The following is a 15731-nucleotide window of genomic DNA, read 5'->3' on the forward strand; positions in this document are numbered from 1 at the left end:
AAAATTCTCACCTCACAACTTTTATTTTGCAGTTTTTGACATTGAAGCAGGAAAAGATGGCATTTTATTAAATGCTGAAACTGCAAAATAAAAGCTGTGAGTTAACAGTTTTGTTAAGGTGCCCAATTGTTGCACAAGTCTCTCTTAATGAATTCCATAGTAATGTCTGTTTCTATCCTGTGAGACCATTCTGTGCTCTGAAAAGGGTTCATTGTAGCTAGCAGTTTTTGCTACACTGGTCACACATGCTTTTCCCCAGTGAAGCATGGCGACAATGGACAGGGTTTAAATTTAGACAATAAATTTTCACTCTTCGATAAGCTTTCACATATATATAAAATGCATGTATATAAATATGAAATATACGTACATAAACAGAAAAGGAATTATGTGGAAACAAAGAGCTTCTAAGTTACATTTTGAGGTCTGTCCATATTTAGCCCATACCACAGTAACTTTTGGTCAACCTTTGGCTATGAAAAATTGATGCACACAACACAATGCCTTTGGGTTTTCTGCAGAAAATTAAATTATTGCACTTACTAAGAGAGAGGAGAAGATTGATCTTTTAAAAGCCATTTCAACAAGCATAGAAAACATAAAAAGAAATTCCGTTAACCCCAAACCTCCTGAAGCGTCTATTTAATTGAACTTTGGTGGGGGGTATATGTCTTTCTTTGCAAACACATGTTACAGCAAAAGTTTCACACACATTTTCTAGAGACTAAGGAAGCAAGTATAAGGACAGAGTAAGGTGGATCCTGTGGAGACAGTATGCACTCAATCTGACACAATCCGTATGGGAATATGCCCATACAACTATCTTCTGTATCTATGGATGGCACAGCACTATAGATAGGCATGTGGGAAAACTTTCTCTGAGGGTAAACAGAGGACTCTGGATGCGTGATTCAGGAGTCCTGTAACCTTACCTTGATAGTAGCCAGGACCACCTCCATCACAGCACACTGTCTTGGTGTCAGACCCTTGGCATCCTCCCGAATCATGTGCTCCTAGAAAACAGGGTAACGATTACTTATAAATTAACCAGTTCATTCATTTAACAACTATTTTCAAACAAAATCTGCATAATGACCACAGGGACACATTTTAGATGATTATTTTGTCATATATCTAATCAATAGCTACTCTTAAAAAAAAAAAAGAAATACTGAACTTTGATCCATATGGGGCTTTACTTTTCACTTACAAGTTGATGTTAGGAAAAAAAAGAGAGACCTGGAAAAATGTGTCAAAGTTTTTTCAATGTCTGTCACACTGAGGAAGAGTAGTCATGACCGGGAGTTAGAAGGTAATTTTGGCTTCTTTCAATCACTACTGTTAAAGTCTACTTTAAATATAATGCCCCCAATTTAGTCTCTTTCTTGCATTCCCTTAATGTTTTGTCATTAGTAATGAAAGCCCCCAAGAGTTAACTGCATTTGGCTCTGCAGATTTCAATATTTTAAAATATTTTTCAATATTTTAGAGCTGATTTCCATACTTACAATGGATATTCCTCATTGTTCACTATGGACTGTCTCAACCCATCATTCAAAGTTTTTAAGGAAATCATGGTATAAAGTTGAAGACAATAATACAAGAAATAGAAATCTAAGAGAAAAATGTTAAAAATTCCTCACTCTCCAAATTGATAATATCCCCAGAGCAGCCACTATTCTAGCCAACAACATATCATATGCCAGTCTGTCCTAGTGATTGTGATATGCTGTTCAGTAAAAGAAAGAGTTTTGTCCTCCTGGAGCTTAAATTCTAACTTACCTAGGTGCCTCTATGCTAATTAAAGGAAAGGCCATGTGGGTGGACACAGCTCTGAGAATGAATGACTTAATGATCAATCAGTGCCTTTTGTCAGTAATAACAGGTGCCTCTTTTTCTACAGGGCACAGCTCTACATCAACACATATGGTTTGGCAAGTGGAGCATGGGCTCTATTAGAGCAGTTTATTTGCTCCCTCAGACAGGCACTTGTGTGCAATGCACAAATTGTGCAATCATGCCCAGTGACTCATCCTATTGTAGCCCTTTTCTTATTCTGTTATTTGGTAGATACCATGACTTCTTGAAGATAATCTTGATCTACATCTTGTCTGCAGTCTTTCAGGGCCTATCTTGGCAATTATAACCTGTTAGGCATTCAGTATATTTTTGGTAGCTGAACTGTACTTCTTTCAGCATATCTTGTAGGGTTCAATACGCTTGAATGAAAGCATATTCTTTTGGGTAGTTTTGAAAAAATGATATAATGCTTCATGGACCCATCACATACAATTCTGCATCTTACTACATATTTCTCTGATAGAGTTTTAAACTCAAACATATAAGTCTATTTAATATTTTAAAAATAAGAGTTAACTACCCATTGAGACTCAAACAGTAATGGGAAATGTTTACTAAATTATAGGGGGGAAATGCTTTAGAGTAAGTAAATATAAGTATTTCATATTAAATCTCTGGCTTCAACTCCTTCTATATTATAGAAAAAAATATTTTTTGTAAGAAATAATTTTCTGGGATTTAAAAATAGTTCTTTCAAGTAAGGGAATCTCTGAAAGGGGCTGGCAATGAGTTATTGCCCAATGAGTTACTGCTTGCTTGCAGTAAGTAAACTTACAGTCTTTGATGTATTAATTGGTTTTAACATTGCATCACCTCTCCATGAAAATTTATGTTTAAAAAAAATTATGCCAGCCTGGGTGGCTCAGTCAGGTAAGGGTCCAACTTCGTCTCAGGTCATGATCTCAAGATTTGTGAGTTCAAGCCCTGCATTGAGTTCTGTGCTGACAGTGCGGAGCCTGCTTTGGGTCCTCTGCCTCTCTCTGCTTCTCTTTAATGTTTAAAATAAACATTAAAAAACATGCCAAATAAATCTGATCCTATTAAACAGTAATAATTTGGGCATACATAGTAAACATACATTATGAAGCTCCAGACCAGGAAGTAATATAGAATATGTCAAATGGCTGAATAGTTCTTTAATGGATTATTATTAAATCATAATCAAATGCAGAAAAACAATTTCCCTCCTTGTTTTATTTTTCTTGACCTTGTATTCTTTAAAATAAGTTGTTACTTGTGTTTTTTGATTTAAATGTTTTAATGTTTGTTTATTTTTTTGAGAGAAAGAGAGACAGAAGGCAAGCAACGGAGGGGTGGAGAGAGAGAGAGACACAGAATCTGAAGCAGGCTCTGAGTTGTCAGCACAGAGCCCGATGCGGGGCTCAAACTCACGAACTGAGAGATCATGACCTGAGCCAAAGTTGGATGCTTAACTCACTGAGTCACCCAGGCGCCCAAGTTATTTGTTCATATTTCCATACAGGACTTCTGAATTTATCCAAATATGCTTTCAAACTAATATATGAAAAATGTAAAGGCCCACTGTTTAAAATGAAAAAAAAATGGAAGTGACATTTTAGTATAAAATAAGGGAAAATGACTTTTGAAGTTCTTTATTCTGACAAAAATTTGAATTTTGCATAATATTTTAAAGGTCTTTTTCTGTAATTCAAATAATAATGACCAAATAGATTAATAATTAAAAATTAAAAAAATCAAGGACCAATAATAGAAAAATATAATTTAGAACTATGTTATTTTTCTATCACCTATGTATACAAGATTCTATTTTTAGTCCTTTGGATTATTTCAGTGCTGATGATATAATCCTTTTAGGACACCTTATTAAAATTTTGTTTTTAGTTTAGTATATTCTTGAAGAAGTTTGCAAGTTGCAAAGGGACCTAAAGTGTTATGTTTTTTGTGAACTCTGATTTCCCCCCACTAACAGCTCCCCTCTAGGGAGCTGTCTCTAGTCCACTAAAAGTTCATAAGATTTGAACAGTGTGGATTAAACCCCCAGCTCAGGGGTTGGTCTGTGAGTTAAGCCAAATGGCCTATGTCACAATGGTTGGCTTCATATCAGAGCCCATGATGTGCTGGTGGTCTTTGCTGGAATTTCCCACATCAAATTGGGCATTCTCCTCTACACAATTCAAGTTTGAATGATGCTATACGGCAGAGACAACCATCTTACCAATAGAAAGGTAGGTTTGTTACGGCCATATATCAAACAAGGAAAGAACATAGTTGAGATACTAACTGGGTTCTGTAACATCTTTGAGTTCCTAATCAAGCAGCGATGGAAAGCAGAGTTAGCTAGGACTATAAAATTTCATGTAGCAATAAATTCCTCCCTTGTTTATGTTAGTCTGGCTTTCTAGCACTTGGAACTGAAAACAGTTCTGGCTGATATAACTTCTAACTCAGGAAACAGTAGCCATGGGAGATAGAGTATGTTTCCTGGTATCACACAGATGCTAGAAGCAGGGCAGGGCCATTTCTTTTGTAATGAGATACTATGCTGTTTCACCTTCATGGCTTTATATAAGAAATTTCAACCCTGTATAAACCTATTTTTCAAAGAAGGGAATAGAAATCCCACGAAGAAAATAAGGGGGATAAAGCAAGGGAGCAAGATGTGCGTGGCAGTAACTTCTACCTTTTACCTTTCCTCCAAACCATCAACGTAACTGAATACCTGTGGGAAGCAATTGTAGGTGACAATGCAGTATTTTAAGTGGATTATTAGCTTTTAATGTTACTTTCTGAGCAAGTATCTACTTTAGGGTACTGAAATTATAGGACACCTACCTCATCTCAGTAAGTAATTATGCAGTCAAATAGATTATCCTTCTCCTGTGTTATATACACAAAACAATTCCAGCAATACCTAACTGAGCTGCCACCTTCTGTGAGTGGGAGGTGGCATAGTTTTTGCAATTACCATGCAAAGATAAGGTATGCATTATCTAATTTATCCTCACAGTAATCCAACTTTTTTTTTTTTTTTGCACTTTACAAATGCCAAATCTGACGAGTAAAAAGGTTAGATACTTTGGCCAATTTGGAAACAATTGAAGTAGAATTTGAACCAAGGAGTTTCGTATCTGGAACCCATCCCCATGATACACACTATATACTAAGAGACAAAAAAGGAATTAAAACATCATGTATTTCTACGATAGGCACAATGTTGGCCTATATGTCATCTATTGATGAATGACTGGATAAAGAAAGTATGGTATGTACATACAATGGAATCTTATTTGGCTCCTAAAAAGAAGGAAATCTACCCATATACAACAAAATGGAAGAACTTGAAGGACATTATTCTAAGTAAAAAAGTCAGTCACAGAAGCACAATATGTATTTTAACCAGTGAAGTTCCTATCCTTGAAGGACAGAACCTGAGGTTCCCTGCACAGTCCTGTGAATTTCAGCAATAATAAAGGGTAGGGTTATTTAGTCAGCAAATCCTCATTTATAATATGCTTGAATATATTGACAAGTTCAATAGCTGCTTTGATGAGTTTCATTTTCCCACACTAGCTTTGTTGCCTTTAAGATTTGTGTAGACTTTAATGGATTTCTATGAAGCACTCAACTTTGCCTTTATTCATACAAAGCCTGATTAGTATAAGAAAGAAAATATGTTATCTAATTTACCCCAAAAGAAGTAATGCTGAAAACTAGAACACAAAATAAAAAATTCCTAGTTGCCCTTCTAATTTGAAATATTAGACATATGAAGGAAAAAGAAAACCATACAATTCAGTCCCTAAATTTTGACCTGAATTTTGTTTTTGTTTTGAGAGAAGGAAAGAGCACGAGCAGGGGAGAGTGGCAGAGGGAGAGAGAATTTTAAGCAGGCTCCACCCTTAGCACCAAGCCCAAGACAGGGCTTAATCCCATAACCCTGGGATCATAACCTGAGCCAAAAATGAAGAGTGGTTCACTTACCCGATTGAGCCCTTCAAGTGCCCCAGCCTGATTCATCCTTAAAGCAGATTGTGAGAGTACATTCATACGTCTTAGTCCTGCCATGCTAGATATCATTACTAGTAGGAGGACAGTTTCTTGCTGAATTGAAGTTAGCTCATTACTTTTCACAGACAACCAATAATCCCTTTATTCTTTCCTTAAAATTTTTAAAACATGTTTATTTTTAAGAGAGACAGAGAGAGACAGTGATAGTTGGGGAAGGGCAGAGAGGGGGAGACAGAATCTGAAGCAGGCTCCAGGCTCTGAGCTGTCAGCACGGAGCCCGGCATGGGGCTTGAACTCACAAGCTGTGAGATCATGATCTGAGCTGAAGTCAGACACTTAACAAACTGAGCTACCTAGGTACTTGATTTTTTTTTTTGATACACGATAAATGTTTCCATTTATTCAGCATCTCAACGTGCACAGCACCTACATCACAATATTGGTCGGCACCTGTATAAAACTACAGATTCTGTGAACAGAGGTAAATATAGAAATCTTAAATCTCATCACAGCAATAGAAACACTTTGCAATTTTTCAAAGGTCCAATTACATCACTATATGCTTCACACATGACTCACTGAATATAGGCAAGTGGTCAAGGATGACCACACTGTGCACTTAGGACATCTCAATTCGTGACACTTTGGGCTCTGAGATGAGATTTCATGCCATAATTTAAAGCATTTAAGACTTACAATGTGAGTACTTTAAATACAGAATAGCCACACATTCCAGCCCCTGCCCCCTCAAATCAACACAGAGATCTATTACCTTCAGTTTGGATAATTGTCCAAGATCTTTAGCTGCAATGAAAATCATCTGAGGTCCCTAGAGACACACACAGAAAAGGAGAGAGAATATTCGTTCAGTCTTAAATCTTAAGTACCCAGTCGAAAGGTGGTCAATAGACAATTTGCTTTATTTCCCTTATTACATTTGTGACATTTATACCATACATACTTAATTGGTCTATTTTACAGATTGGGCCAAAGAGATCTCGTACTGCTGGCAATATAATTGTCCTCATAGGCATCCCACTCCTGAAGGCTGAGTTACTGCATGGGTTACTACTAATGTAGCCATTTTTATGTCACATATGGATTAAATCAATGATCTTTAACATTTGTTTGTTTATATTAGACATAGCTCTCTCACTCTATGTGGCATCAAATTAGATCTATGCAAACTTTCAAGATACAGAGCTGAGGAAGACGAAGCTGCCTCTCCTCCAATGTTGTGCAGCCTATCAGAGACCTGCCCTCCTAGCTCCTCCCTCAGCCAGAGGATCTTCCTAGGACAAGAGTTTGAAAAGTGGGAAGAGTTTGAAAAACACAGGAATAAACCATCCACAGCACTACCAGATTGAAAAACTAGAGACTTGGCTGTTGGCATAAGTGACAGGAAAGAACTAAATTTGGTACTAAGTTCATTAGTGCCCTAGAATACTGTCTCAGGAGAGAACAATCAACTATTCTGAAGTACTGTTCTTCATTTTTTAGTGGATCCTGTGAATTTATTTGGAAATTAAGGACTACAAAGTTTATGAGAATAGCAACTGTGTCTAATATTTGTTATCCCCACCACAGGGCAAAGAACATACCAGAAGCTCAAAGAACACATAGTGAATGAATGAATGAATGAATGATCGATATTGCTTCATACTTTGAGATCTCAATGCTAGAGAAAATTGATGTGATAGTAAGCTTTGCTAGGGAAGACTTTTAGAAAAATGAAACGTCATATATAGAGTTTCTGCTATAACATGACGTATGTAGTTTTGAAAAACCTCATTCTACAAAACTGAGCACTAGAAATAGTAGGGCTCATGGGGAAAACAGCAAATGGGCAGCACAGTGAAACTCATGCAATTTTATTACCAACTATCAAAAACATTAAGTGCTACTTTGAGAGGTAGCTTGTATAGTTCACAGGGAGCTCAGTGAGGCTGGTGGCTGCTATAAAGGGCATTAAAAATGCAAAATAATAAATAACCCAAACAAAAATCAACAAAACAATAGAATACAAGTGTGGGATGGGGAAGTACCCATGCAAGTGGAGCTCTTAGCACAGGGGGAGGGTATGCTGCCATTTGTGAGAGCCATGCAAGCTTCATCTTTTTGGATAGAAGAACTATGTACAAGTGTATCCGCCACCCCTATGCAGTAGCTCAGTTGAATGCTCTTTCCTTCTGCTGAATTTATAGGTCTTCTATTACATTCCAGAATCTCCCACCTAGGAAAATTTATATATAAACCAGCTTAACTTCCAGATTATACTGACATCATTCCGCTATTTACCAATCACACCATAGCTAACTGGTGTTATAGAAATGTATTATGTGTTTTAGCAGAATAAAAAGTGTGTGTTTATAGCCTATGTATATGGAGAGCCAATACCGAAAGTATTTTATCACTTGCTGGCAGAAAATCAATAAAAACATGAATCTTTGCTTCTTGGAACATTTTATAAGAAAACATTTTCTATATAATTTCATTGGATAAATATGGACTGGGTGTGCACTGTTAATGGTGAAAACAGTTTAGTTTAGTTTGTAATTACTCCTTATTTGCATCAACTTGCCTTCCCCAGTCACAGAAAGAAAATTGTTTGCTCCATAACAGGTACATGATATGGTTATTTCTTCTTTTGCTTGACTCAGGGTATGTGAGCTGAGATATCTGGTACTGTGTATCCACTTGACCATTGTCTAACTTTGCTGCCAAATGATCTTTCTTATTCCTTTTTATTTCACTGTGTATGATACAATCACATTCTTCTAATCCACTAGAAGGTGTCTCCTCTGTTAATCTCCATGTTCGAATTGAGGAAAGTAAAATGGAAAATAGAAAAAAATTCTCTATAGCAGGGTTAGATTTATCTTATTAAACTATAAAGTTTTAAGGAAAAAAACAAACTGGGGATATTCTATCCTTATTTTCCTGGGTTCTCACAGTGAAATTAAATTTAAAAATTATGTGTATGGCAGATAATTCTATGAGTTGAACTTTCATACTTTCTTTTCCTTCAAAACATGAGGTTCTGAATGTCAAGTATGAAGTTTGACTGCTATTGACATTATTTAAAACTGATTTGTATGTTAAAATACATTTGAATGATCATTGTCTAGATAGTCTTTACCAAAGATGTTTTCCCAAAATAGATTTAATTATCATTTCAGCTGGATGAAAACCATTCCCTTAAACAAAGTACAATTAGATGGGTTACTAAAAGTATAATCAAGAGAGAGGGGGGGATGATGGAACAGGAGGATCTTGCGCTCACTTCATCCCATAGTCACACCAAGGAAACAGGTATATCTATACAAGTAACTCTGTAAACAACTGAAGGCTGGCAGAACAGACCTTCCACAGCTAGTTGTAAAGAGAAGTCCATATCAAAAAGGGTAGGAGAAGCAGAGATGCGAACAGTAGGGACATCATAAGCACAGAGAAGTGAGGGGATCAGACCCTACAGTGGGTACCCCTGGCCCTGGGGACCCACTCTGGGAGAGCTGGATGACTATAGAAAACCAAGTCCCTGCCCCTATAAAGGCAGAAAACTAAATAACTTGGCCAGAACCACAGAAGCAATAGTTTGAAAAATGCCTGGGTTATATGTGAAATTGATCGGCTAATTTTAAGATGTATGCCAGAGGGTCTGCAATCTGCAGGAGTTTTCTCTGGGAACAAAGTACTGGCAGGTCCAATTTTTCTTGTCCTCCTCAGCCTAAATACCTGGACACTTGTGGGCTATTGTGGGCAAAGTAGTCTCCATCTACCTTGCCATCAATACATGCCCTGATCAAGTGCCCCTCTAGAGTGACTCTTGCCATCAAAATGACAGATAACTCCACATCCCAGCATGTCCACAGTTTCTGTCACTGGGCCTCTAAATGACTTCACAGGGAGCAAGCACTGCCCTTCGGTGTACAAACAACTGTCAGTGTCCAACTGTAGATAGCTAGAATGAGTACTGGCCCCACCTACCAATGAGCCCACAGGAGTCACAGCTTAGCACAACAGGGAACAACCTTGGAGCACCTGGTTCTGGTGACCAGAAGAGACTAAGCTGCAAGGACACAACAGGCAGGAGCTCTTCTACACAAGGTCATTACTATGAAGACCATGAAATGCAGATGACTTCATAATACATAAAAACAAACACAGAATCATACAAAATGAGGCAACAGAAAAATATGACAAGACAAAATCATAGGAAAAGAGCTAAACGAATGGAGATAAGCAATATGCCTAATATAGTGTTCAAAGTAATGGTCATTAAGATTGTTACCAGATTTGAGAAAAGAGTGAACTCAGTGAGGACTTCAACAAGGAGATAGAAAATAAAAAATAACCAGTCAGAGCTGAAGAATACATTAACTGAAATGAAAAATAAACTAGAAGAATGGATTAGCAATATGAAAGACAGGGTCAAAGAAAGCAACCTAGCTGCACAGCAAAAAGTAAAAACTGAGAATAGGTCAAGGACCTCTATAATATCACCAAGAGTAACATTTGAATTTTAGAAATCCAAGAAAGAGAAGAGAGAGAGAAGGAGGCTGAAGACTTTCCTAATCTGAAAACAGACATCCAGCTTGAGAAAGCACAGAGTGCTTTCACCTAAAAAGATGAAACCAAGAAGTTCACACCAAGACACATAATAATTAAATGGCAAAATGTAATGATATAGAGAGAATCTTAAAGGCACCAGGAGAAAACAGCTACATATAAGGGAAACCCTGTAAGGCTGTCAGCTGATTTTTCAGCAGAAACTGCAAGCCAACATGCTGAAAGGAACACACCTACAATGAAAAATATTATGCCTGATAAGGTTATCAGTTAAAACTGAAGGAGAGAAGTTCCCAGCAAATAAAAGTTAAAGGAGTTTATTACCACAAAACCAGCCTTATACTAAATATTGAAGGGAATTATTTAAGTGTAAAGAAAAGACATATAACTAGAAGAAAATTATGAAAGGAAAAAATTTCACAGGTAAAAGCAAACATATAGTAAAGGTAACTGACTAATTACCTATAAAATCAGTATGGAAGTTAAAACACAAAAATATAAAATCAATTATATGTACAGAAATTGGTCAAGGAATACACAAAATAAAAATACTTAAAATATGACAAACAAAAAATGTGAATGTGGGAGTAAAAATTTAGTGCTTTTACAAAGTGTTCAAACTTATTGGAGAGTATTATGCTAAGTGAAATGTCAGGCAGAGAAAGGTACCATATGTTTTCACTCATATGTGGATCCTGAGAAACTAACAGAAGACCACAGGGGAAGTGGAGGGGGGAAAAAAGTTAGGGAGGGAAGGAAGTAAACCATAAGAGACTCTTAAATACCGAGAACAAACTGAGCGTTGATGGGGGGTAGGGGAGAGGGGAAAGTGGGTGATGGGCATTGATGAGGGCACCTGCTGGGATGAGCACTGAGTGTTGTATGGAAACCAATTTGTCAATAAATTTCATATAAAAAAAAGAAAGAAAGAAGTTGTTCATAAATGTCCGGGTCCTTTGCTATATAGATAGGATATGATATATTAACCCAATGGGAACCACAAATCAAAAGCCCATAATGGATGTACAAAAAATACAAAGAAATTTAAGCCTAACACTAAAGAAAGCCACTGAACCACAAGAGAGCAAAAGAAAAAAGGAACCGAGAAGAAATACAAAAACCAGAAAGCAACAAAATGGCAGTTAATACATACCTATCAATAATTACTTTAAATGTAAATGGACTAAATGCTCCAATCAAATGATACAGAATGACTCAAATAGATTAAAAAAGACCCATCTATATGCTGCCTGCAAGATATGCTTCATACCTAAAGACACATAGAGACTGAAAGGGGAGGGATAAAAAAAAACACTCTATGCAAATAGAAATAAAAAGAAAGCTAGAGTAGCAATACTTATGTAAGATGGAATGGACTTTTAAACAAAGACTGCAGAAGATTGAAAGAAGGGCATTACATAATGACAGAGGGATCAACCCAACAAGAGGATGTACAACTTGTAGATATCCATGCCTCCAGCATAGGAGCGTGTAAATACATAAAGCAAACATTAACATAAAGAAATATATTAACAATAATACGATAATTTTAGGGGACTTTAACACCCCACTTACATCAATAGACAAATCATCCAGACAGAAAATCAAAAGGAAACAGTTTTGAAGGACCCATTAGACTAGATGGATTTAACAGAGATGTACAAAACATTCCATCTCAAAACAGCAGAATACCCACTTTTTTTTTCAAATGCACATGGAATATTTTCCAGGACAAATAGATCACGTGTTAGGCCACAAAGCAAGTCTCAATAAATTTAAGATTGATATCATTATTAAGCATCTTTGCAAATCACATTAGTATGAAACTAGAAATTATTTACAATTCAAACAAATGAAAGAAAAAAAAAACCCATGAAGGCTAAACAACATATTACTTAACAATGTATCAATGTATCAAAAAAAATCAAAGAAGAAATTAAAAAAATCCATGGAAACAAATGAAAAAGGAAATATAACACTCCAAAATCTTTGGGACTCAACAAAAGCAGTTCTAAATTTATAGCAATACAAACCTACAACAAGAAGGAAGGATAATGTCAAATAAATGATCGAACATCACACCTGAAGAAACTAGAAAAAGAACAAAGCCCACAGTAGGATTGAAATAAGTATCAGAATAGAAATAAAAGAAATAGAGACTAACAAATAACCACGAAAACCAAAAGCTATTTCCTTAAAAGATAAACAAAATTGATAAGCCTTCAATATTTTTAAATGTTTATTTATTTTTGAGAGAGAGAGAGAGAGAGAGAGAGAGAGAGATACAAGTGGGGGAGGGGCAGAGAGGGGAGACACAGAATCTGAAGCAGGCTTCTGGCTCTGACATGTCAGCACAGAGCCCAACGTGGGGCTCAAACTCACAAACCGTGAGATCATGACCACAGCTGAAGTTAGACACTCAACCAACTGAACCACCCAGATATCCCACAAAATTGGTAAACCTTTAGCCAGATTCAAAAAGAAAAAAAAAGAAAGTACTCAAAATCAGAAATGAAGATGGGGAAATAACAGACACTACAGAAATACGAAGGATTATAAGAATACTGAGAAAAACTAGAAACGGATAAATCCCTAGACACATCCAGTCTTCCAAAATTGAATCAGGAAGAAACACAAAAATTGAACAGATATGTACTAGTAATGAAATTGAAGTGGTAATAAAGAAACTCACATCAAGCAAAAGTCCAGGACCAGATGTCTTCACAGATGAATTTAACAGACATTTAAAGAAGAGTTAATACCTATTCTTCTCAAAGTACTCCAAAAAATAAGAGTAAAGAAAAATTCCAAATTCATTCTATGAGGCCAGCATTACACTGATTCCAAAACCAGATAAAGGCACTACAAAAAGGAACTAGAGGCTAACATCCCTGATGAAGATGCATATAAACACCCTCAACTAGGGGGGCCTGGGTGCCTCAGTCAGTTAAGCATCTGACTCTTGATTTCAGCTCAGCTCATTTGATCATCTCAATAGATGTAGAAAATGCATCTGAGAAAATATAACATAATAAAGGCTGTACATGTAAAAGCCCATAGCTAACATCATCCTCAATGGGGAAGAAAATAAAAGCTTTTCCTCTCAGATCAGGAACAAGAAAAAAATGTCTACTCTCAATTTTATTCAGCACAGGAAGCCAGGAAGACCTGGCTTCATAATGAGACAAGAAAAAGAAAGAAAAGACATCCAAATTGCCGAGGAAGACATAAAACTATCACTCTTTGCAAATGACGTGATACTATATATAGTAAAGCCTAAGGACATCACCAAAAAAATGAGAACTGATAAGTGAATTCAGTAAAGTTACAGGATATGAAATTAACACACAGAAATATTTTGCATTTCTATATGCTAATAATGAAGTACCAAAAAGAGAAATTAAGAAAACAATTCAATTTAAAATTGTACCAAAGGAATAGAATACTTAGGAATAAATTTAACCAAAGAGGTGAAGGACTTCTATTCTGAAGATGACACAAACAAATGAAAAAACACAACACGCTCAAGGATTTGAAGACAGAATGTCCATACTACCCAAGGAAATCTATAGATTCAATGCAATCCCTGTCAAAATAATAGCATTTTCACAGAAATAGAACAGATAATCCTGAAATTTATATGGAAGACTGGAAAGGCCAAAGCAATCTTGAGAAAGAACAAAGTTTGAAGTATCACAGTCCCAGATTTTAAGAAACTACAAAGCCATAGTAATCAAAACAGGATTATATTGGCATTAAAATGGACACATAGATCAAAAGAACAGAATAGAGATCCCAGAAATAAACCCATGCTTATGTGGTTAATTAATCTACAACAAAGAGTCAATAATGTAAAATGGGGAAAAGACAGTGTCTTTAACAAAAGGTAGTGGGAAAATTGGACAGCTACATGCAAAAGAATGAAACGTGACCACTTTCTTAACAGCACACACAAAAATAAACTCAAAATGGATTAAAGACATAAATGTGAGACCTAAATCCATAAAATTCCTGAAAGAAAACATAGGCAGTAATCTCTTGGGAATTGTCCTTAGAAACATATTTATGGATCTGTCTCTTCAGGCAAGGGAAATAAAACAAAAGCAAACTACTGGGACTATAGTATATTAAAAAGCTTTTGCACAGCAATGTAATCAACAAAATGCAAAGGCAACCTACAGAATGGGAGAAGCTATTTGCAAATGATATATCTGATAAGGGATTAATATCTAAAACATATCAAGAACTTCCACAACTCAACACCAAAAAACTCCAAACAAAAACAGAAAACCCCCCACATAATCTGATTAAAAAATGGTCAGAAGACATAAATAGACCTTTTTTGAAAGAAGACATATAGATGGCCAACAGACACATGAAAAGATGCTCAACATCACTAATCATCAGGGAAATTCAAATTAAACCATAATGAAATATCACCTCACACTAGTCACACTGGCTAGAATCAAAAAGACAAGATATAACAAGTGTTGGTGAGGATGTGGAGAAAAGGGAACCCTCATGCACTTCATTTTCCTTGGTGGCAATGTAAATTGGTGGAACCACTGTGGAAAAAAGTATGGAAGTTCCTCAAAAAATTAAAACCAGATAAACTATATGATTCAGTAATTTACTCCTGAGTATTTACCCAAGGAAAATGAAAGTACGAATTCAAAGGGATATATGCACTTCTTTATTTATTACAGCATTATTTATAATAGCTAAGGTAAGGAAGCAGCCCAAGGGTCTATCAACTAATGAATGGAAAAAGAAGATGTGTGTGTGTGTGTGTGTGTGTGTGTGTGTGTGTGTGTATGAAAATGTGTTTCTTTGGTTTTTGGTCTGCACCATGAATTAATGTATGTATGTACATATGTGTATACATGTAGACATACATATGTACACACACACAATTGAATATTACTCAACCTTTAAAAAAAATGAGATCTTGCCATTCATGACAACATGGATGGAACTTGTGGGTATTATGCCGAGTGAAATAAGTCAGAAAGAGAAAGACAAATACCATATGACTTCACTTATATGTGGAATCTAAAAAACAAATCAAATAAATAAATCAAAACACAGAAATAGACTCATAAATACAGAGAACAAAGTAGTGTTTGCCAGAGGAGAGGTGTATGGGAGAATGGTCAACAAAGATGAAGGGGATTAAGAGGTACAAAGTTCCACTTATGAAATAAATCATGGAAATGAGAAGTACAGCAGAGGTAATATAAACAATATTATTTTAATAACCTTGTACAGTAGCAGATGGTGACTACATTTATGGTGGTGAGTATTAAATAAAG

At 36.0% G+C, this 15731-nt stretch overlaps 1 protein-coding gene across 4 annotated transcripts in view; it reads right to left on the minus strand.

The window, feature by feature from the left end:
- Positions 1 to 15731, minus strand: part of UNC13C (unc-13 homolog C) — a 617803-nt gene that overhangs the window by 71241 nt on the left and 530831 nt on the right. For all 4 annotated transcript variants that reach the window (XM_043555384.1, XM_043555383.1, XM_043555386.1 and 1 more), the window contains 2 exons: positions 6623 to 6679; positions 933 to 1013 (listed from right to left, as the gene is read on the minus strand). In XM_043555384.1, coding sequence (XP_043411319.1) covers positions 933 to 1013; positions 6623 to 6679 — 138 coding nt within the window. The remainder of the gene's footprint in view (positions 1 to 932; positions 1014 to 6622; positions 6680 to 15731) is intronic.

This window comes from Prionailurus bengalensis, chromosome B3 (genome assembly GCF_016509475.1).
Source record: "Prionailurus bengalensis isolate Pbe53 chromosome B3, Fcat_Pben_1.1_paternal_pri, whole genome shotgun sequence".
Taxonomy (NCBI): domain Eukaryota; kingdom Metazoa; phylum Chordata; class Mammalia; order Carnivora; family Felidae; genus Prionailurus; species Prionailurus bengalensis.